The 25,267-nt window shown below is 35.7% G+C and overlaps 1 protein-coding gene across 16 annotated transcripts in view; it reads left to right on the top strand.

Moving 5' to 3' along the window:
* The window catches only part of cdh8 (cadherin 8), a 288,795-nt gene that overhangs the window by 186,957 nt on the left and 76,571 nt on the right, over nucleotides 1–25,267 (top strand). For all 16 annotated transcript variants that reach the window (XM_073907200.1, XM_073907192.1, XM_073907199.1 and 13 more), the window contains one exon: nucleotides 1,897–2,191. In XM_073907200.1, coding sequence (XP_073763301.1) covers nucleotides 2,005–2,191 — 187 coding nt within the window. In that variant the 5' untranslated portion in view covers nucleotides 1,897–2,004. The remainder of the gene's footprint in view (nucleotides 1–1,896; nucleotides 2,192–25,267) is intronic.

Genomic DNA, 25,267 nt, shown 5'->3' with positions numbered 1-25,267 from the left:
TGATAATTTGATTGTTTATTTCACTGATTTAGCAACCGTCAAACGTCATCAGGGAAACAGTTTGAATTTCCGGTTAGTAAAAAAATTAGTGTGCCATTTGGGACGACACTACATACATATACTATGCTGTTGAGTGTGTAAGTGCATAAGTACATAGTGTATAGTGTGCCATTTGGGATGCAGCTAAAGACTGCAACGCTTGGCGCCTTCGCACTCTTCTTATTGGCCCACTGTTTCAAACTTGAACATGAAAGGATTGGTTAAAATCAGCTGTCAATCACTCAGTCAACCCCTTCTGCATACAGATGACAGGGAGAGCTGAGCTACAACTGCGAAAATGTAGCAAGCTGAAGATGAGAGAATGAAAACAACACTGACAGATTTTGTTTTAGAAACTACCTACCTAAATCTACTAATAATGGCACGTCTAATAACTGATCATGTGGTGAATGTTAATCCACCATCTACACTTTTCGAAGAGTGGCTAAAAGACTTCCATTGGCTTCAAGTCTGCTACGAAAATAACAAAAGCATTCACTGTGTGGGACGGAATTTTCAGGTAACTGTCACATCTACACATTTTAAGCACGAGAGCTTCTGTTTAATCCATCATTTAATCGGCAGATGCTGTCAGCCGTGCAAGTGGCAGCTATATGTACAATTTAACACCGTGACACCATCGCAAAAGGGCTTGCACTGAGTAAACTAATATCGCTACTCATGAAAAGGCCGGCATTGCTATTAAAATGACGTGTGCAAATAATAAGATGTATGTTAAAAGCATTTGTGCAATATTGGACACCACCCGTGAGAACAGCACAGTTATATCATTAACAGAGGTGCTACCAAGCAAAAATGTTAATTTCGAGCCATGTAATGTATAGTAAATATAGTTAAAATATTGTGAACAGCTTAAAATAAGTTATTTTTATTCTTTCTATATGCTTTGGTATTGGGGGGGTCGCAATCTTACATTGGGGGTCAATGGTTTAAAAGTTTGAGAATCACTGCTCTAAATGACACATTAAAGTTTGAAACATTACAGTTTTTAGAGCACAAAACGTGTACAAAAATTCTAAATAATTGATGAATAGCGTGATAATTAGCAATAATAAGAAAATAACAAATATAAAACTGCATATGATCAATAGTTGAACAGCGCTTCAGCACATAGTTTTTTTTTTTTCATTTTCATATGTACAGTTGAATTCAAAACTATTAGACCTCCCGTGAAATTTGTATCATTTTTCAAATATTTCCAAAGTGATATTTAACAGACCAAAGACATGTTCACAGTATTTTAACAATAGTATATATATATATAACACGCACGCATGCACACACACACACACACATGCCTTTTGCATTATTTGCTCACACAGAGACACACATTTTTTCACTATATATATATATATATATATATATATATATATATATATATATATATATATATATATATTTATATATATATACTGTGCACAACCCAATTGCTTCCCCGTTCTGGAACTGTGACCTGGTGACTGGTTTCAAGTTGGTAACAGGGCCCTGAGGCAGGTGTGAGCAGCGCGCTTTGACCTCCACCCTCTACCAGCGATGTATGAAGAGGTGAATGACAGATAGATGGGATACACAGCCCAAGCATTACTTGGAAATCCAGGACTTAGCCTGCCCTTTTCCACGTTTTTGTCTGTAAGATTGAACGATTTAGCCGTCACAGTAAAACACTAGAATTTCGAAGAGACTATGCAGCTCCGCTCTTGGCGGCGGGCTTTAATTCTTTTACGTGATTGATTACAGCTCAGTCCAGTGTGGATGCCATTGATCTGGTCCTGCTCGAGTGGTATTAGCTGTGACTGGAAGTAGCCTCACATCTCCTCCTCTGTTTCTCTTTTTTAGCTCCATACCGATTTGGACGTGGGCAGTAAGAACATCAAGTATGTGTTGGCGGGCGAAGGGGCGGGCACCATCTTCGCCATCAATGAGAGGACGGGAGACATTCACGCCATGAAAAGGCTAGACCGAGAGGAAAAGGCCGAGTACACACTCACGGCGCAGGTCATCGACAGAGACTCCAACCAACCTCTGGAACCGCCGTCAGAGTTCATCATCAAAGTGCAAGACATCAATGACAACCCCCCACAGTTCATCGAGGGGCCTTACAAAGGTTCTGTGCCAGAGATGTCCCAAGTGGGTGAGTGATCTCCTTTCATCATCTTCGCTTGTCTCCGCTGAACAATAGCACTAGGCTCTTTATCTCGCAATGAAATGAGGCAGACAAAAGCTCTGACAAAATATACAAGTTGCAGAAATAGAGCTGCCGCCATCTAAGAATAGACAGAAAGAAATAGGGGGTGACAGGAACTTCTCGTGATTGTGTCTGGAGATTGATACAACATGCATGCTTGTGTCTAGAGTCATGTTGTGACCTCAGAAACTAATGGATCATGATGCATCATGGAGGTCTGTTACTAAGAATCTTTAGTATAGACATTTTCTTATTATTCAGGCTGTGAATAGCATCTGTATGTTTTGTTGCATGTGTGGCTATGCACTCTAATGAATGTCTCATACAAATGGTGAAATCGGAGGTGACAGGAATCTCTCATTATTATGTTTGGAGGTTGATTCGGCAATATGCAGTGCAAATGCTGTTGTCCATATTTATGTTCTAACTTCAGGACAGAATGGGCCAAGGTCAGAATTGAATGGAAGTCTGCCTCTGAGAGTGTCCAGTATGAGCATGATAATATTATTTTCAAGCTATGTGTTGTATTCATAAGTTATCAAGTATGCACAGCTATGGATCCTAATGAATGCATCTTCTTAAAGGGATAGTTCATCTAGTAATGAATAATTTACTCAGCCTTATGTTGTAAAATTTTCTCATCTTCAGAACTCCAATGAAGATTTTTTTGATCAAATTACTGCACTTCAAAACATTCATAAAGGCATCCAAAAAGAAATATATATGATGTTTAATTCAAGTATCTTGAAGCGACACAGTTGCTTTATTTGATCATTAATATGCTTTTACACACATACAAATGTTGATCTATTTTTTATAGCTAGCAATTTTAAAAAAGTGTTATTCTTGTCTCACAGAATGGTTGAGCAAAAACCAATGAGGCTTGTTCTCACACTTGTTTGCTGATTGATATTTATTTATGAGTTAAACACAAAATGAAATGGCAAATGTGTCTCTTTAGAAGACTTTTATTAAGCCAATCAATTCTTATGGATTCATTTTTATAATGTTTTGAAGCATTGCCATTTTTGAGGGAACAGAATTCCAGTGGAGAGTTTCTTTAAAAACAAGCAGCTTCTTATGACCCATAGATTTGTTTTTAAGGTAATCACTCGGTAGCTAGTGTAAAGATAAAGACAAGTATCACTTGACTTGTGGTCAAATCACATATGACCATGATCAGCATGCAGGATTGTTGAAACAGAATGTGTAGACTCTTTAGATGTCTCCTTATACTGACTATTTCCCCAGTTCCCAATTCACTAAAAAAATATATAATATATAAAATATTATAAATATAATCCAATGCATGTTCAATGCATGTTCTCTGTGATCAAATGCATGATTGTTGCTTTATAATAACACAGCACTCTACCAATTGAGCTACATGAATTACAAATGTTTGTGTAGATGAAAGAGCATAATGCATTATTTCTCATTCGAGGTAGGGGCACCATTTTAGCAAATGCTCCTGTAGGCCGTTTTTCACCAAACTGACAAGCAACACTAGGCTATACTGTATCTTCACATGCTGCAGGAAAGGTTGTTTCAATCCAAAATAATTTCAATTTTAATTAAAAATCATCTTTATTTATGTTGTGAAGAAGAACAGATATCTTATAGGCAAATGACAACATGTTTAAATTATAACATTTTTATATTTGACATGAACAAGGCCTGCTTTAAAGAGTGCCTGTGATGAAAATCAACTTTTGTAAGCTGTTTGGACAGAACTGTCTGTATGTACTGTATAGTGTCCACTCATATTGGAGTGATATAAACCCAACAAGTCTAATTTTTTTATATGTTTTGACATTAAAATAGAACTTAAATTTCAATTTTGAGGCCCATCGTAATGTAACATAGTAGTGTGGGTTTCCCCGCCCACCGAATTGATTTATAGGCACCATAATTTTGTAATAACATGTATAAACATGTCCACAGAACTTTTTTTTTTTTTTTTTTTGCAAATAAACAGGGATTAAAATATTTGTTACAACATTGAAAGTTCTCAAGATTTTGTAACAATGCGTTATAATGAACTTCTCATTAGTTTGTGCTTTAAATAGGGCACACACATGCAGTAGGAGGTGAAATTTTCTTGGTAATATTTAGAGATGGAAGTAGATTATACTTATGCTGTTGCCATATTCATGAAGTAAGATCAGAATTGAAGTGTGGATGGAGTTCTGCTTCTGATATTGAGCTGAAAGACCTTAAAAAAAAACATTGTTTAATTGTAAATCTTTAAACGAAGGGGGGGGGGTAGGGGTTACTGGTTCGGAAGATCCACCCCTCACTGACAAAGGTTCAGAATTTGTCCCATACATGAGCTCATTTGTCCTATTTTGACTGCTATGTCATCATGGTGCAAATAACCTATAGAAAAAGGCTTTACGACCAAGCAGAATCCTCTGTTAGATGTCACTTTTCTTTGACTTCAGCTAATCAGTTTTGGCCAATGCTAACAAATAATTTTCATGAGAACCTCATCCAGCTGTGCAAGAAAACATACACTCTGGCATAAGAGAAGTTATGGATCACTGTATTGTTGGGAAAATATGGGCGGTATAAGATCCTGTCGGTATGATAAGGTTGGATATAAATATCACTGTTTCACGGTATAGAGATTACTGCTCTAAAATCTTTTTTTTTAATTTTTTTTTTTTATGTCCGGGTAAAAAACATAACCGTTTTCCCCTTGGTATACAATATATTTTTATTTGTGAAACATTTTTAAATATTTTGGAACAGTAGATGTGTTTACTAATTCAAATAAATTTTTGACTTCCGCTGTCTTTATTTGTGTCAAAAAACAGATTTTTTTTTTGCACAATTTGAAAATGGCGATCCGGATCTCTTTTTTTTTTGCTGGAGATACTGCGGGCCTAAAAAAAAAAAAGAAAAAATTTTAATAAAAAATCTGACACATACCTTAGGAATAGTACATCCGAATTTTGACAGTTTTAAAACATTGACTTTTCCAAACCGTGGTATACCTTGAACACAGTTATCGTCCCATGCCTATTTACAAGTAACTTTTATTTTAAATACTGGACCTTATTCTTGAAACAAAAACATGACCAAAAAACACGCACTAAAAGCGTACCATATTAAGATAGATTTTTCAAATCATCAAAAGGTTTGGTAAAGATGACCATCCGATACGCTAATTCAGAATAGTGCTTAAAATGTCACTAAAATGCAGTATTTAAATTTAATAATTAAATAGAAAATGAGGTGTATAATTGCAAAACAGTCCACTTTCTGAGAAAAAAAGAACCACCCCTTTCACCAGGCTGGCTACGCTCCTGGGGCCTCATGTACGAAGACTTGCGTGGAAATCTTACTAAAACATTGCGTACGCACGAAGCTGTAAATGTGCGTACGCAGAAAAAAATTTAGATGTATGAAACACTGCGTACGCCGAATCTCACTCATATTCTTTTGTACATCCGAATGAACGTGAAACTGAGCGCAACATGCACGAGCACAAAACCCCTCCCTGCCTCCTCCCCCGTATGAATATGCTAATGACTATGCTAATGGCAAAACCCAACGAAAAAGCAATGGCAAAAGCAAGCAAAAAGAGAAACTTTGAACAGAATGTGAATTGGAGGTGCTGCTTTCGGAGGTAGACCGGAGAAAAGCGGTGTTATTTGCAAGTTTGTTCTCCGGAATTAATAACAAAAGAAAAAAATAGAGTGGGAGAGTTTAGCTGATGATGTTAACACAGTTGGGTCTGAACATCGCACTGAGTGCATTAACAAAAGAGGTCCCACTTTATATTAAGTGTCCTTACCTACTATGTACTTACATCAAAAAATAAATACAATGTACTTACTGTGTTTATAATGTATTTATAATAGAACACTTGTGGTGCTTTTGAGTTGGGATAGAGGTTGGGTTATGGACAGGTTTTGTGGTATGGGTAGGTTTAAGGGTGGGTTAAGGTGTAAGGGATGGTCAACAGTGTATTTACAAATGTAGTTACAGAAGTTAATTACAAATGTAATTACATACATGTATTTAATCAAGCATAAGTACACAGTAAATACATGTATTTACACAATAAGTACATTGTAACAAACTATTAATTTCTATGTAAGTACATATTAGTTAAGGCCACTTAATATAAAGTGGGACCACAAAAGAAATAGTGTGGTTTATATCTGTAAAATGTTACTGGACGCTTAACAGTCTCAGTGGCGCTACTCGTAAGACGCATGTGCTCATGAATAGATACGTTTGAGCATGAACTCGGCTCGAATCCAGCGTCTGATGAACTCTTTCTTGTTTTTTCCCCCGCTACATATCAGATTTTGCCAACTATTTATCACGAGAAAGACGAGTAGGAATCATCAATACATTTGTGCATCATATTTTATTTGCACATTTATTGAATGGAAATGTTTCTGATTCACGCATGCAAATTCATCTTCAGATAGTGTCTTTATAGCAATGTGCGTGCAGTAGATAGCTCAGATTACATTGGGAAAACAGGCGACTGCTGCAAATTGTGCTTTAATGTTTAGCTGGTCAACTGTATGGTATGGAAACCTTATATACCTGCTGAACCCGTCTCATACAGCTGCCATTGCAAGGCTCAGACACTTTGTAGAGAGGAATTTAACACAACTGCCTCTAGGAGTCGCCAATGGAAACAAAACAGACACGCACAAAAAATGTGCGTACGCCTGCCAGAAAGCTGCCGTGAAGCTGCGCACATTCCCACGTTCAGTTCATTGTTAGTAAATCCAAACGTGAGCGATTCTGAGCGTGAAACCTGGCGTACGCAAAGTTTTTGTGCGTACGCAGCGTTGATACATGAGGCCCCTGGTGTACTTATGAGTTTTCAAGTATCCATGCAATATAATGATCGTCTCCTTAAGATTTGCTTTAAATAGAGCTCATACTCAGTAGACAAAGCCTGTTCAAGCTTTTTTTTTCTGTGTACTATCCAGAGCCTGACCTTGAGATACTGTATGAGTAAGCCGGTGAAGGGAATTTCATAATAGTGCCACTTAAGGGATTCGTTATAAACACCATGACATTCTGAAAGCCGTGTTGTGCTGCATTGTGCACAGCATGTCATGCTACATTGTGAAATCATATTTTTTATTCATTTTTTTTCTGGGAAGTATAGAAAAGAGTAAGCTATGGTGTATTTTTCAGCTGTGGCGCTGGGGAACAGTTGTATAAACCGTCTCAACTCAAAACTTGTTTTGTGGATAATGAAAACAGTGTAATGCAGTAAGGATAGCTGTATTCATTAATACAGATTAAAGAAGAGAGTCCGACTTACGGGAAGTGCCATTAATAAAATGATCGATGCCAATTTGAGCTGGAAAAGCCAAGCTCAAAGTGAAGACTGCAGTCAGTCTGTTCAAGTGTTTGTTTTTTTCTTCCATTTCCTGACCCAAGGCTCACTTTTGAAGTATCGAATGCGGTTGGGGGAGTAGTTCTCTTCTTTTCTAGGTACATTACAACCCGGTCATGTGTAACACAGAGCATCCTTGTTTCCTATAAAACCTTGACTTTTTCGTATGGGTATTTTCTCCTCGCCCTTGTTCTTTGCCATATTTTCTGAGCACTTAGAGCATACGGAATTGGAGCTATAGGTGGAAGACTTTCTCTCTGTTCTGCTTTCAGACTAATGCACTCAATTGAAATCCTCAGTGTAGTTTTCTGAGGGGTTTGACAGTGAAGTGTGGGATACAGCAGACGGTTGTGGTGGTGGTGGTGGAGGAGGGCAGGAAGGGGAATACGGCAAAAGATGCCTGAAGTTGACTTCTTCCCCGATTGTTCTTTCCTTTTGTCACTGCTGATCAATTAAACATTAGCTGATGTTCTCTTGTTTGCTTGAAAGGCATTCTCAATGACTTGTTTTGGTCTTATAAACTATTTATGCTGTGGGAGACGCTCATAGAGAGAATCAAAAGCTCTTTGGCTGAGAGAGAAAAACAACAAACAAACAAATAAGGAAAGCCTCTCTTATTTCCTGTCTCATGTACACAAATCACAGAAGTTTACCTCTCATCGTTATGTCGCATGTTTTGTATTGTGATAAAGGTCTGATGGTAAGTTTGGTGGAGAAGTTTGTGTGGGTTCTTCAGAGTTCAGTTGAGGAAACAAAATTGTGTTGATTTATTTATTTGTGTTGTTGCTTCTAGTAGGTTGTTGATATATAGCGTGTGATTTGATTTGATTAACAATACACATTTTAAGCCAAACACATTTGTTTAATCCAAAATGCTATTATGTAACTGTGAGGATTGAATATTTTACAATCCATATTAGTCCTGGAATTTTTAGTTTGAGTACTAATTTTTCACAGTATAATTGCACTGCTACCAGCTTTCATTTTGAGATTGTTTACACATGTACAACTGTGAACTTCATCTCTGCATGTGTTTTGAGTTTAACATGCATTTGGGAATCCAGTGTGCTGTTTATTCTCACCTTCATATCATTTTCAACATTTTTGTAGACAGCAGCTTGCAGTCTTCAATTTATTCAGTGAGTTTTCATTTGTAATATGTATTCTGTTAATCTATATATAGTACCAGTCAAATGTGTGGGCATTCCCTTTGACTGATACTGTGCAATTTGTATATACAGAATATCAGTTGATATATTAATGTCAGTATTTTTATTCTACTTAGTTGGGACCAGCAACATAAAAAAAAAAACATTTTGCTTGGGCTCTAGTAATATTTAGTTGCTCTTAATAAGTAATTCACTCTATTTAGGTTGCTATTGTAGTTGCAATAGTTTACATCTAAACCATTGTTTTCTGTCCCAAAATTTTTGTGTATTTGATCTTTATTTTAACGATCTATGCGCAAAGTCTAAAGCGCATAGCACAAAAGCATTAAGGGCGTGTCCTAATCCACCGCTATTTTAAAAATGGAAAAATATGCTTTTCGCCTTTGTTTTGAGCACAACATGCATTAAATCAATCTCATTTCACATTGCCTTTGAGTCAGTTGCATTGTGCTATGACGCTTTGCTATTTACATGGCAGACTGTGTAAGTGGAAAAACTGAACACTTCACTAGTGAGAAAACAGTTAAACAGACCATCTGCAGCCAAGAATAAAGAGGCTCCTCCATTCAGCCTCTTTACTTTTTCTTTACTTTTACTCTTTACTTTACTCCTTTACATTTCGTGGAATGGTGTTATACACACTCCACTAAATGTTACGACTATCAGTGACCACCTGAGGGCGGTCAATGTACACTGAGTTGGAACTACTGAACTACTGTAGTTCAATGTACACTGAGTTGGAACTACAGCGCCCAAAAGGACTACAAATCCATACATACCACGCGCATACACCGGAACACATACACTGATTGTATTCACAGCTGTCACAGCTGGATTTTTTGGATTTTGTTCACTGTTACCACACTTTTAATATTAAAATCTGCACTTGGATCCGCACCCTTTTGTTTCTGTTTTGATCACGCTAAACGTGACACTAAAGACATCCATTAGCCCACATATTTAACTTCATTTGTAAAGTGCAACATTTTCTTTCTAAATTCAGCTCTAATTCCCAGCAAACAGATAAATGAAAAACACAAAGTGGCACGAATGGATTTGCTGTTTAAAGAATGTGGTGCAAAACACGAAAATTAGGATTGGGCAGGTCTGAAAATAGCAACAAATCGCGCCAAACAGGCCTTGCACCTTATTGCACCGGGTGTATGATATGGCCCGTTGACTTTTTTGTAACACAGAAAAAGTAATGATGATTGCAAAACACTAATTCCTAAAGTTGCTTCATTTATAAATGACAACTGCTTTCTTTATATAGTCTCTCAAAACATTGTTCTAATTCACTCAACTAAAACGTTGTTATTTCAAATATATATAACAGATGCATAATAGATTTCAAATACAAAAGTATATTTTAATAAGATTACAATGAATAAATTACCAAAAGATTAAATTAAAACAATAATAAGAAATAATTAAATCAAAAGAAAAGCGCAGATTAGAATAACAGGTTGATTAAAAAAATATATAAATGTGTACAAAAAATAAGTATATAAAATGAACACAATACTCATTTGTGCATTTTACTTTAGCTTAGTCCCTTTATTCCTCAGAGGTCGCCACTGGGAAATCAACCACCGACTTATCCAGCATATGTTTTACACAGTGGATGCCGTGCAACCTAGTACTGGGAAACACATACCACATACACTACAAGCAATTTATTTAATTCACCTATAGTGTATGTCTTTGGACTGTGTGGGAAACCGGAGCACATGGAGGAAACCCTCACAAACAGGGAGATCATGCACACAGAAAAGCCAACTGACCCAGCTGGGACTCAAACCAACAACCTTCTTGTGTGAGGCAACAGTGCTAACCACTGAGCCACCGTTTCCCCTAAACACAATACTACATTAAGGAAATTAATTTAACTACTTAAGTTGATGGAAATATTGTCCCAAATACAAATATACATACAGTACATACTGTACATACTTCAGACCAATTTGTAATATATATTTTTTTCTTTGCAGTATACAGTACATTGTGTCTTACCAGCAGGTTCACAACATCATAAGACGTTTATATTAGGTTAGATTTAGGTCATGACATCAGTTGACCAAAAAAATCAATGTCTAGCCAGCATCTAAGAACAACGTTTCGTTGATATTTGGTTGATTATAGGTTGTGTTGGAAAGTGACCAAAATCCAATGTCTGATAGATGTCATAGTGGTAACATCCACACAACGTCAAGGTGTAATATGATTAGATGTTGATATTTGGTTGATTTTAGGTTAGACATTCGACATTGACGTCGGCCTGACGTTGGGTTCTGACGTCAACCTAATTTTCATTTCCAAAAAAAAATCCAATGTCCCCACGATGTTGGGGTACAACCTCAATATGACATGCAGGTTTAATACAGAAACTAAATATGCCTTTTCGAATACATTTTTGGATGGATTATTCCTCACATGAGGATGACCATATTTTGGGGTCTGTGCCATATAAAAGATTGAAAACCCCTGCGTTAGATCCAAAGAATAAATAAATAACTTCTTCAACTTCATCTTTTTAACATTTAATGAAAGCTCATAGATGTAAGTTTTCCCCTCAGAACATTGTATGTATATTTATGAGCCTATATCATATTTCAGTTTGACTTTGAATTATTTAAGACCATTGCTTGCTTAGTTTAGCCTGTCCACAGCGGGCAATAATAACTCATTTGCATGGACTGGATAAATCTCATTGGATTACCATTTTTTTTTTCTTTCTCGTACTAATGGGGTGTTTGACTCTAAGGCCAATACAAATTCCCCCATCAGGTCTTCAAACCATATGCTGGCATTACAAAGCCCTGTGCCTTCTGCCGCTGACAAGACGATTGTTACATTGTTGAAATTAGCAAGTCTACTTGAAGTGACTATTGGGATAATTAACATCAAGTCGTCCATACCGCCTCCTTTCCACGCAAGAAGGTGTGAATGACAATAATTGCTACAAGGAAAAATAAAGCCTGGAAAGTAACGTTTTTTTGTCATCTGAAAGTCGAGCGCGTGGAGGCCTCGTCGACGGGGGCTTCATTATGGAGTCGGGTAATAAAGTCGGGAAGAGACAGATGGCACACGGCTCCTCCGCCCTGCTTGCTGTGTGCCCGCTCTCTCCTGGCAAAATGAACCCGTGTACAGAGACACAGTGCGCAGGAATGTGTCAGGATCTGCTAAATTGGAGTGCTGATATAAAATTGAAGTGACGTTAATAGATTACCCAGAGTTCATTTGCATTTTCAGAGTTATTACGAGCTCCGGTAACAGGGCTAACAGGCGAGGGGTCTGTTCTTCTAATAACATTTCTGATTATGCACGCCATATTCCTGGCAGGTAAAAAATAAATAAGGTCTTGTCAGGGGGATTTTTTGACAATGATTTGGAAGCTATTTTCTGAGACGTATTTATGGAAATAGATAACACATATCCAGCATACGGCTCACATTTTAAGCCATCAGCCTGTGTGCATTTACAGTCTGTCTGCACGCTGCCTTAAATATGCTAAAACTTATTGGAATAATTTGAAATGGGTTTATTTTATACAGCATTTCTGTATTCCTGTGCATGGCGAAGTCCTGCGTTTTTTCAGCAAATGACTTGGCAATAAACTTTGTTTGGACACTGATTAAAAGCTAATTTGTATTAAAGTAATATAGCAAGTTCAGTGCAAGCTAAAATGAATTGATTGCATTTGTGGCATAATGTTCACTATTATCTCTCTCAACTACAACAACATTCTGTTTATTGAATACGTACAAAACCATGTGATTAAAAAAAGGTCTATTATGAGTGCACCACTAATGATATGAAATCTAAAACCAAATAATTTGCAACAATCATATAGGCATTTTGAAGGCTAATGTTGTACACACTTCTCTCAAACATTTCCCACATATTCATAAATAATGTAATTGTAACGGGGAGACTGACACGGAGGGATCCATTTTGCAGTATTTATTAAGTCACACTTAAACATCAACAACTCGCATGGCTGTACGGACATACAACATACACATCAAGGGAGACGTAGCAGATAACAGACACAGTGTGATTACCAGGCTTGGGTCAGAGGCAGGCAGCGTGATTCAGAGTCCGTGTAACAGGCTTTGGTCAGGGGCAGGCAGCGAGAATCAGAGTCCGAGGAAACAGGCTTTGGTCGAGGGCAGGCAGAAGACAGAGCAGAGTCGTGAAACGGGCTGAAGTGGTAAACGGAAGATCAGGCAGGATAGAACGCTCAGAAATGCTGGCCGGGGCTAAACAAGACTTCGCACTGAAGTGTGTGTGTGAGCTGCTTATATGTGGTACGTGGGTCATTAGTGGAATGGAGATCAGGTGTGCTGGAATCAGGGTGAATGGATGACGTAATGGTTAGAAGTCCGGAGATGGTGAACTCTGCTGGCCAGCGAGGGGAATGACTGGGACCGAGTCAGTGACAGTAATGTGTAGTGTTGGGCAATAGCGTTGCTACAAGTTCCAACCAAGGTTCATTCTGATTACATACCACTATATACATTTCTGGAGAGAGCAAAATACATCCCAAGAACTACTTTTGTTTTGTTTTTTTGTTTTTTTGCAGTTTTTGTTTTCGCGAATCGACCAGAGGCCACTGTGCATGCTTTTTGAGAATTTCTCTCGTGAGTTGCATACGCGTCCGCTCTTCTCACCTAAATCAACAAGAGGCCGCTGTCAACTGACTAATTTACTGACTGACCACCCAACTGATGATGGCGAGAATGACCATTTCTTCTTCTTCCTGTTTTACAATGCTCAAATAGATCTTTTTGGTCAGTTACTTCCACCACTCGCTCTGATCGGTGACATTGCCAACCAATTAGGCTAACACTGGAAACTGAAAACTGAAGGAGATGAGTTACAAAGGCTGTAATAAAAACTAAAGTATACTATGGTAATTACTATTAGTTCATGATAGTTACTAAGGTAGTACTAATTTAGTAGATAGTTACTGTTGTATAATATGCAAAAGTGGTCTTTTTATTAGTATATATATATATATATATATATATATATATATATATATATATATATATATATATATATATATATATATATATATATATATATACACACACACACACACACACACACATTATAATTCTTAATCCTAAATGTTTCCATGTGCTATAAATTACTATAGTATTTTAAATGTATAAAAGACCTGGTTTTATTTGATTTTTTGTTTTTGCTGTCATGTACTGTACTGTATACTTGATATCTGTGAAAAATAATTTAAATTTCACAGGAGACCTAATAGTTTTGCCTTCAACTGAAGTATAGTATTGTTCAGACCTTAAGAAAACAGTCAAGAGAATGAATCTACAGAATGTATGATCCATTATGACAGATGAATTGCATTGTTAAGCATTAATACTGCTCATTGCATGATACAATACGTTATAGCATGTTTATAAGGCATTGTGCATGCATTACAATACATTATAATTCTGATATCTACTTGTCCCTCGAAAACTAAATGTAGTTATCTGACTTTTTTAAATTTATTTTCCTGTTTATCTTTGTAAAGTGTCTTGGACGCAATCTAAATTTTATAAAGTGCTACAGAAATTAAGAAGACTTGACATTAAGATTGCCTTTATAATGCATTATAATTACAGGCTAGAAAGTGTAACTTTTTGTTTCCTTCAAGAAGAAGGTCTTGATAGACAAGTCAAAATAAAGTTTAATAACCTTGTATTAAACCTAGAATATTACTTTAAATACTTTATTACTAAGTGGTGTTCAAAACTCAGAAGTACAGATTTTAATGGATGAAGCTCATGATTTAAACATATACATTTTGAAATATGTTCACCACTGGATTTGACAAATTACTGCCTTCAGAGCAGACGTCCTCAGCTGCCAACCCGGGAGCACGCAGACATTATGTCTGGTTCAAAAGTTTTTAGATATGCTAAAATTCTCTCCAAGAAATATAGCTGTAGCGTTTGCTGAGCCGTGCTGTGAATTGGCAGTAAAGTGTGCGCTCACATACTGTTGAACAAACAACTGAAAAAAAAAAAAAAGGTTTTGTTATCGGGAATGTACAGGGCAACCTGTCAAGGGCTTAATTTATTAAAACTGAATCCAAGTTTGCCCTGCTTTGATAGTTGAAACATTCTACAGATAAAGGCCTGCCCTTTTGTAGCCTCTCTTTAACACTGCAGGGCAGCTCCAGTTGTAATCTAATTACAGCAGGGTGCAAGCTTTACATTCAGTGTCACGTTTAACATTAGAGACTGCTTTCACATGAAATTGTAAAAGCCAAAGGCGGTACATAGATCTTTTTACGGTAATTAACAGCTTCTTAATTATTCTATTTTGCTGTCAGTATCTCTGCTGACCTCATTCTTGACAAGACCATGGAAAATGTCTTACTGCGTGGCCAAATAAAGCATTTTCAGATACGTTCAGCTTTGTTGAATAAGCAGTGACAGATATATTTGTTGCTAGGCGCTGGCATAGAGGTTAAACACCAGTTAAAAATCTACATAAAAAAATAATAATGCAATCTAATTGTCATTAGCTGGTAAATGAGTTGTATTTGGTGTTTGTGAGTTAGTGTGTTGCGGTTTGAGGATAAATAATGTCTGCAAATGACTGGTAGAGTCTACAGCAAGTGTCTTGTAAACTTTTTCTACGGGTTTTCTTCAGTGTACACTAGGTGTTTAACTAACCAGAACACATTAGACCAGCTGACCAATCAAAGTCTATTGCATATTTTTTTGGAGGTGGACCTTCATAAAAACAAGGAGCTACACAGATCTTTTAAGGAGAATAAAAGAAAAGATATGGGGAAAACAATGATTTATTTATGTATGTATTCATTTGTTTATTTATTTATTTTTATTTTTTTATTTATTTTTTAATTATTTTATTATTATTATTTTTTTTTTATGAAGATAGAACTTGCAGTGCACCTCATTAACACAATCAAGCCTATGAAAACAGACCCCCTTTAAAACATGCATTTTCTCAGGTTGAATCTGAAGGTTTACAGTTTAATACTTGAGCGTATTTTCTGGTGTGTGGCAGTGGCAGATGGAGGAAGAAGTAGGGGGTGGTGGGCCTTTAACATGGTGTGCAGCTGGGCCGCTGCAGAAGCACATCTGCTGGTCAGGCTCCACACTGAGGTTTGCCCATGGCCTCAGCTGGGTTTGAGGGTCAGAGAGTTAACCTATTGCGGCAAACCATGTCCCGCCATCTTCAGAAAAGATCAGGAGGTAGTGGTCAGCAGAATTGTGCACGTAAACCTTTTGTGTGTGTATGTGTGTATGTGTGTGTGTGTGTGTGTGTGTGTGTGTGTGTGTGTGTGTGTGTGTACTGGTTTTGGTGGTTTACAAGTACAAGGTTACAATTAAAGGTGGTCTATCATTAGTTCAAGGTGGTCTATAATTAAGTGTTTTGTAATACTTTATTTTGATCGTCCATTTGAGAATAAGTAGACTGTCTGCTTAATATTTTTTGATACTGCTGCTTCAACAAACATTTAACTGACTATAATAAATTTTGCAAGTACGTCAACCTAAACTAACCCTAACCCCAACCTAACAGTCTACTTATAATCTAATGAGAATTAGTTGGCATGTAGATGCAATGCAACTTAAAATCAACAAACGGACCATCAACATAAAGTGTGACCAAGTTTTTTTTTTTTTTTTTTTTTTTTTTGTGTAATGACATAATTATGACATACTGTAGTTGTACTCCATTGTGGTGGTTTATGAGAAAATGTGTCCTTGAAATTCAAAATGCTTCAAAATTATTCTTAATGGGGTCTTTTGACATCAAAATCTTGCCACAGGCTTCCTGTGAAGGGTCGGTTTAGGGGTAGGTGTGAGATAGGGTCATATAAAAAGTTGATTTTACAATAAAAAATACATTATCTTCTATGGAGAGTCTCTGAAACCAGCAAAACCATGCGTGTGTGTGCCGGTCTGAAGCTGTCCAAATTGTACTGTAAATTTACTGTTAATGTAATTGGTTTGACCAAGTATATAGTACATATATTATATAAATATAGAGTATATAGATGCAAGTATAAAAGTTTAAAGGTTAGAATTACAAGGACACAATATATGTCCTCCTAACCACCATAATAGAGTACACTGACAAAAAAACATTTTCTATTGAAAAATGACAAAAAAAATTTAGTTTTTGAACATAAGTTGAGCATTTGTAGTAAGTTGAACATTACTGAATTTATTTGTTTGTTTAAATTCAAAATATAATTTTTTGCAATTGTGCAGACATATTTTTTTTTTTTCAGTGTACAACTATGTCATGCATATGTCATTAGACAAAAAATAAATAAATAAACTGTCCTTGTAAACCGAAAGGCAGTACACACACATAGTACATACTGTAGTCATACACACTCTAAAAATGCTGTGTCCCACACAATCGTTTTCTGTTGGGGCAACATGATGAAATTAACATGAAACAAGTATGTTGTTCCTTCAAAAGCCTCAAGAATTGTATTGTTTCAGCATGTTTTAAATAAGTAGATTGAACAAACAGCACATATATTTTGTTTTTGAGTGTAGATATATACTAAGGGGATCTATTATTCCCTAAATATCCAATGTACTGGCCATTTACTGGTGTGGCATTGTTAGTTACAGTCTAGTACTGTACATATTTTTCAACACAACAAACACAAATAGTATTTCCTTTAAGAGGTTTTATATATATATATATATATATATATATATATATATATATATATATATATATATATATATATATATATATATATAGTTTATATATATATATATATATATATATATATATATATATATATATATATATATATATATATATATATATATATATATAGTTTATTATATTCTGAAACTAACAATTGCAATTACAGCAGTCTAGGCTAAGCCTGAGAGTCTCCCTCACATTACTTCCAGATTTATATTACTGACTTGCAAATCCACCAAGGTTTTGCAATAGGTGTGAATGAAATAGATTTTCAGTTGAAACGGCCTTAGTAAATGAGATGTAAGCAATTCTTGCCATGAATGTGCTACTGTAGTTTTTTTTTTTTTTTTTTTTTTTTTTTTTTTTTTAAACCACCTTTTTCAATGCCTGGACATCAGTGCCATACATAAAATGTGAATCACGGAGAAAGAGCTTACAAAATGATCCTACTCCACTCCACTGACTCTGCCCCTTATCCTCCTGCAGTCATGTTCAACTGCTCATGAAAAGAGATGAAAGTACAATAGACAGTTTAATCCATTTCCATCAACTCTCCTTTTGTATTGCTGAATTCTTTTTTTTCCCCTCCGTCTCTGTCTATATGTTTTTTTTTTATTCTCATATCATTTTATCTTCCATTTTTGAACCATATCATACAAGTTGCATTTGGATTTGTTCTGAATAAGAGAGATGGTTACTTGTTCAGTGCCACTAGTTTCACTTCTGCTTTAACCCCTTAACACTGCTGGTATGTCTGGCACACTTTTCTAAATGCTTATTTTAATAAAACCAAAATTAGATATAATTCAGAAGCTTAAAACCTCAAAGCATGTAATCAAAACCATTAACAGCCGTTTAGCAAATTCCTTCGCCTTAAGAGGTAGTGTCAAATTTCAAACTACATAACTTAATATGCTAAGTTAGAAACAAATATGCTTGTCTCCTGAGGTCTGATAGTCAATGTTTAGTATTATGTTAGAGATTGTTTTTTTTTATATAAATACTTATATTTTTGATAGTAGTGATATTCTGAATTATTTTATTTATTCTTATCTTAAATCTAATTCTTAATTATTTTATTATTCTGGTGCCACATGGGGACTCTTTTTGCTATATTTCATAGGATCCATCATTTCAGTGATATCCACTTCAAATTTGCTAAATCATTAGAATTATGGCTTTGATTTACACATTTTTGTTGTATTTAAAGTTGTTAGTCCAAAAATGGCTATAATTTAAGCCAACACAATCTCATTTTGAAAACGTACACTTGTATACATTTCTGGAGAGTGTGAATTATGTAACCAGAGCTACTTATGGCTGCATTTCGTCTTTAAAACTAACGCTATGGGGCGGCGTAACTCCGCAAATGGCTTCTGTTTCTTTTTGCGCTACCAGCTGACTGCTTCCCTCTATGTGGACAGCTTTTCCACTGTTACCAGTTAGCTCAGTAGCTAACCATGTACGTTGGCAGGCTTGAGAGGAGTTGACCGCGATGACAGGGTTCAAGTCCTGTGAAGAATAGTTCTAGAAAGCAGATAAAACAAAAACTAAAAGGCAAAAACTAAAATAAACAATTCACACATTGAAATGTTACAGGGCAAGGCAAGTTTATTTTAAACAGGGTGTTAACCAAACAAGACTCAGCAATGTGTGTGTGTATGTTTGAGAGGTGTTTAAATAGTCTGTGTAATCTGTCCTGAACAGCTTCAGCTGTGTGTGTTTGCAATTATGGGGGATCTGGACCAGGTGTGTGGGTGAAGTGCATGATGGCATTTGTAGTTTATTAAAGTGGCAGATGTGTAGTTCTTTAACAATCTGCACAGGCTGGATCGCTGATGACCGTGACAGGGTAAGGGATCGGTCAGTCAGTCGACATAGGCCACTGGTGGATTTACATGTGAACAGCAAGCGCGAATAACACTTGCGAGAGAAATCTGATATCAGAAAAATCAAATTCAGCGGCGTCTGATGGATTAAAAAAAACAAACCCCTTGGGATGTATTTTGTGATCTACAGGATTGTATATAGGGGTACGTATCAATAATCTGCCTGGGTTGAATTTATGTCTGATTTATACTTACATTTATGCCTTCTTACTTTCTTAAAACTGACACATTTAAAAGATATGTTGTAAATTGCAGAGACCAACAATATGATTATACTTTTTTTTATAAAAAATTTTTATGGCTGTTGGTAAACTATGCTATCAAATTTACCTCTGTATGGAATTCTAAAATGTGACACCACATTAATTAATTAATTAATTAATTAATTAATTAATTCATTCATTCATTCATTCATTCATTCATTCATTCATTCATTGTTATTGTATAGTTTAAAGTTAACTAATTTGTTAACTTTTAACCTATAAAGAAATACTTTTGTGTTGCTCTAGTAGAGAAACTTATGTTTGGCTCTAATACAGAAATTCAGCACGGCTTTTAGCCTAATACCTCAGAATGTGTTTTCGAGGACGCAGGAACAAAAGCTCATACATGCACAGGAAATGATCCCCTCATTGTGTTCGTCATAAAAGCAAATTTAATGGTTATGTTCGAGCTCAAAATAATAACGGACAAGAAAAAGTGCTTTTCAAAAGTTCTCCTTTTTTAGCAGAAAGGGAGCTAGGGTTGGAATTAGACAACAGGCAATAAAAGAGAGACGAGAGGGTGTTTTTGCAGTTGGGTGATGAGGAGAGCCCATAAATAGCCCAGGCCAGCACTAATGGGCCCATGGGGGTATTGTGTTGGCTTAGAGAGTGACACTGATGCCATATGACAGGGTAATCAGCGCTGAGGTGGACACTGACATTATCTGTCTCTCATGATAAGGGAAAGCATGGAGGTGAAGCTAACCTCACATCACTCAGTCTCTATCTCCCGCTCATCCCAAACGTGAGCCGAATAACAGATACACACTATTATTCAATGCTCCAATATGAGATGGAGTAGTTGTTGCAGTTTCGGTGAGTCTAATTGACCTGATTTACTGCAGATTGGAAATTATCTCTGAACAAAAGCCATGAAATGCAGCCAAGAGCCTTCAAAAAAGTGTTGAAGCTTAGCATATTTGCAGTCGTTTCTGTTCAGTAGCTGAATCACAGAGGGCATACAGTACAAAGAAACGTCTGACTTGTGGGATGTTTAGGGAAATACAGTACGTGGGATTATTTTATTTTGGAATGTAATATTTTCATAGAAAATTGTATCACATATTTGAATTGAGTTTAATTTCCATCTGCATCTCGAGGCAGTAGTTAACAGAAACATACTATATGAACCAGGCTAATCTCATGATTTCATTGTCAGTTTGAGTTGCTAATTCATACAAAGTTATACAAATTTAGTCATACAAAAAAAAAAAAAAAAAAAAAATATATATATATATATATATATATATATATATATATATATATATATATATATATATATATATATATATATATATATATATATATATACAGTTGAAGTCAGAATTATTAGCCCCCCTTTGAATTTTTGTTGCTTTTTTCAATATTTCACATATTGTATTTAACAGAGCAAGGAAATTTTCACAGCATGTCTGATAATGTTTTTTGTTCTGGAGAAAGCCTTATTTGTTTTATTTCGGCTAGAATAATAATTTTTTAAACACCATTTTAAGGACAAAATTATTAGCCCCTTTAAGCTAACTTTTTTTCCGATAGTCTACAGAACAAACCATCGTTGTACAATAACTTGCCTAATTACCCTAACCTGCCTAGTTAACCTAATTAACCTAGTTAAGCCTTTGAATGTCACAGTAAGCTGTATAGAAGTGTCTTGAAAATTATCTAGTAAAATATTATTTACTGTCATCATGGCAAAGATAAAACAAATCCGTTATTAGAAATGGGTTTTTAAAACTATTTTGATTAGAAATGTGTTGTAGAAATCTTCTCTGTGTTGAACAGAAATTGGGGAAAAAATAAACAGGGGTTCTAATAATTCAGGGGGGCCAATAATTCTGACTTTAACTACATATATATATATATATATATATATATATATATATATATATATATATATATATATATATATATATATATATATATATATATATATATATATATATATATATATATAATTAATTTATGATTTAACATTTTACAAACATATCAAACAACTCTTATAGAACTAATTCAAATAAATCAATAAAATTATAAAATAAAAGCAAATCACCTAACTAAATGAGGTGCAGGTGTCTACATTTATGCAACAATCTCAATGTTACAATTGGAGAAATGAAAGATTACAAACTGATGTATTATCATTGTTAGGAGCTAGCAAGGGTGATCAGTCTAGATCCAGCTGGAGAGTTTTTCCATAAGAAAGAAAAGGGCTTCCAAGTCCTAAAAAACTTTTTTTGTTATAAAAATTTATGAATTTTAAAAGGAACTAATAAGGTTGTGCGAATGAGATTGTACAATTTCATACAAATTAGCCACAAAATCAAAAAGTTACGGGTAGCACTTTATTTTGATGGTCCATGTGAGTATTAGACTATCTGCTTAATATTTGTTGATACTGCTCCATCAACTGACATTTAACTGACTATAAGAAACTTTGCAAGTACATGTAAACTTACACTAACCCCAACCTAACAGTCTAGAAATTGTAGAAATTGGTAATAATAAATAATAAATTATCAGAACAAACAAGCATAGTTCAATGAAAAAAAAAAAAAAAACAGAGACAAATGCTAACAAAACATGTATTAGACTCAGAATTAGAAACAGGGTAGAAGGTAAAACAACAATAACGGTAAACAAGACAAGAATCAAAACATGGTAGGATAAACAGGGAAGAATTTTGCTTTGTAATGCTTCACCTTTGTTTTTTGTTCACTCAACTTCAGACATTTTAACTCAGTGCAACTGATGTTTTCAAAATTTGTGTACACATCAGCGCGAATAGTGTAGTGGTTTGTGTGTTGAAACATGGCACTCTGATGTTCACGGTGACCTATGTTCGATTCCCACATTGAGGTCCTATGCTGACCCTTGTAGCTTTCCTGCCAGTACTCTCTACTGTCCCATCAGTTAAAAGTAATAATGACACACAAAAAAAATGTTGAGTAAAAAAAAATAAAAATAAATAAATGTTTTTAAAATAATGATTGTTTTTTTTTTTATCTATTTATTTATTTATTTATTTTTGTTCTCAACTTCAGACATTCCAGTTCTTTAGACAAAAAAAAAAATGTTCAGTTGGCACAACATAAAATGTTTTGTTACAGAGTAGTCCACATCTCCAGAAAACTAATAATCTTATGTTAACCCAACTAAATGTTTTTTATTTTATTTTTTTTTTTGTATTACTGACAAATAATTTAAGGTCAGTGCAGCTGATGTTTTCAAAAGTTGATGAACACGAAAAAGCGAAAGGAAATAAGGAATGTTGTTGTTGTTGTTGTTGTTGTTGTTGTACTGACTTTTCTTACAGTGTAGTTTGTCAAGATTACTTGTGTTCTTTTTGATGTAATCTGTTTGTAAAAACTAGCATGTTCAGCAAACAGTGGATCGATGTCCTGCCACTGTGTAGGAGGTTGAAAATATAATTATGCCCATAGCTGATGAAATATGTGTGTTTTATTTACACTTTTTCAATTACATCATGGGTCCCTGAACTCTTCTCTGACAACAACAATAAAAAGTCACTCTGTTTATTTCCTTCTCTAACAATAGCAGGTGTTCAGAGCAGAGATCAAGCTGCCATAATGCAATTCAATAATCTGACACCATTAATGAATTATTCTTTTTTTAAGTGCTTCAAAAAAGCTGTGTTTTTATGATAATATATAACTGTTATAATATGTTAATATATTTTCATGTATAATATAGTGTGATAATTTATACTGTTAACTAGTTGGATTATGCATCACGTGCCAGTAAAGTATATTACATCTAGAGCTGCACGATTCCGGCTTAAATGAAAATCGAGATTTTTTTTTGCCTAAAATAAAGATCACGATTTTCTCACGATTCTGTAGATGTAAAATGAAGGTTAATATAGGTGGGCTAATATTATTGTTATTCTCAAACATGTGGTAAACAGCAATAGGCTTTGTGTCGCTGTACTGTGGGTTAAACTGCTTTATTTTCTATAGACTTGGAATGGTGAACTTGAACAGTCTTTAGATTTGTCCTGGTCAATAATGCTGATGATAATTCTGATGTTGAATTATTGTGTTTAAGACATATGCTGACAATCTGTAAGTTTCTGCTAAAAAAATCTGTCACCGATGTGATTTTCGTGAATACAGAAAAGCATGTGACTCTTTCAACACCATTTGGAGGTGTCCACATTGCTGAACAACATATGTAAAACAATGTAAAGACTTGTGTGGCCACCATTGCTTCTGTCCTGAACTTGAAAATATGATTGACAGACTCGTAGAAATGCTGGATTAAGATCGTCTAGGGGGTCGAATAAAGATCGCGATCTTTTTACGATTAATTGTGCAGCTCTAGTTACATCTTCATTTCAGTTTTGGCACAAGCACGAGATACTTTCTTACCCGAGTGGCATTCTGTATAGAGGACAGCTGAGATTTCTCTGAATGCTTGAGTGTTCTAATCTACACTCTTGCCGTTGGCACTGCTTATTTATATCTGATATGACGCCTGGCCGCTTTCTTACAGACGGCCCTCTGTTCAAAATCTTCTTCATCTATTAATTATGCAGGAGACACAGTGTGGATATTTAATGTTGCGTCAAGGCTTTCTCTTTCACTCCTCACCCTAGGACCTCATTGCGTTGAGCTTCCATTTCCCCCTTTCTCTGTGTTTTGCGCTTAATTTCCATCATCGGCCTAGTACGCCAATGAATCCACTGTATCCTCTCTCTCTCTTCATGCACATTATTAAGCAATGGCAAAGCAGCAGCATGCACTTCCCATAGGCATTCAGCGTTGCCCTCCCAAATTAAAAGCGCTGATTACATCCTGTGGGCGATGTGTTTTTATTTGCTCTTTATAGTCCTTTTATTAGTCTATATTCTAATGAGCGGCAGTTTTCAGAGTGAACGCACAACTACAGAGAAGCATGCGTTCGAGCCTTCTCATAGTTACACAGGCGAAAGACGCTCTGAGCTCAAACGCCTTTGTTTTGCTCGGGCAAACCAGGATGATGTGTGTGCGGAAAAAAGAAAAAAGGCATTTGAGGAAAGGTCTTCATAAAAGGTCTTCTCGCAGGGGTCGCACCACAGAAGATTCATCGGTGTCTGTCTGGGTTGGGGGGACATAAATGTGAGGGAAACGCATCCATCACGTTGCGCACTTCTAAGCTTCCAGGAGCATCCAATCATGGCTCAGAATAAAAGGCTGGGCATAAAAGTCTGCAGCGCAAGGTCATTTGAAAAAGAAACAGATAAGATGGAGAGATCAAATGGTAAATCTTTGCTGCATGGAGTCTTTGTGGTTCTCGCAGGGGACCGGCCCATTAAAGCGGGACTGAACATCTCCTCTACGTATGAGAAACTCTATCATCTCCACCCCTCCTGTTGCAAATAGCTCCACTCAGAGATTAACAAACAAGTTCTGCTGAAGATTTCCAATACTAATGGACGCTCTTTGACTTGGCTTATGTTTGGCTGGAGTGTCCCATCAGGTCTTCTGGCTAATTGGAAACACCTATGGTGAAGAGAAACCCTTTTTAAACGCCACACTTGATCAGATACTTAAGGAAAGCCATTTATTTTCTATCTGCTTTTCCTTTAT

Source organism: Danio rerio, chromosome 7 (assembly GCF_049306965.1).
Source record: "Danio rerio strain Tuebingen ecotype United States chromosome 7, GRCz12tu, whole genome shotgun sequence".
Lineage (NCBI taxonomy): Eukaryota > Metazoa > Chordata > Actinopteri > Cypriniformes > Danionidae > Danio > Danio rerio.
The sequence above is the reverse complement of the archived record's forward strand: the minus strand, read 5'-3'. Positions and strand labels throughout refer to the sequence as shown.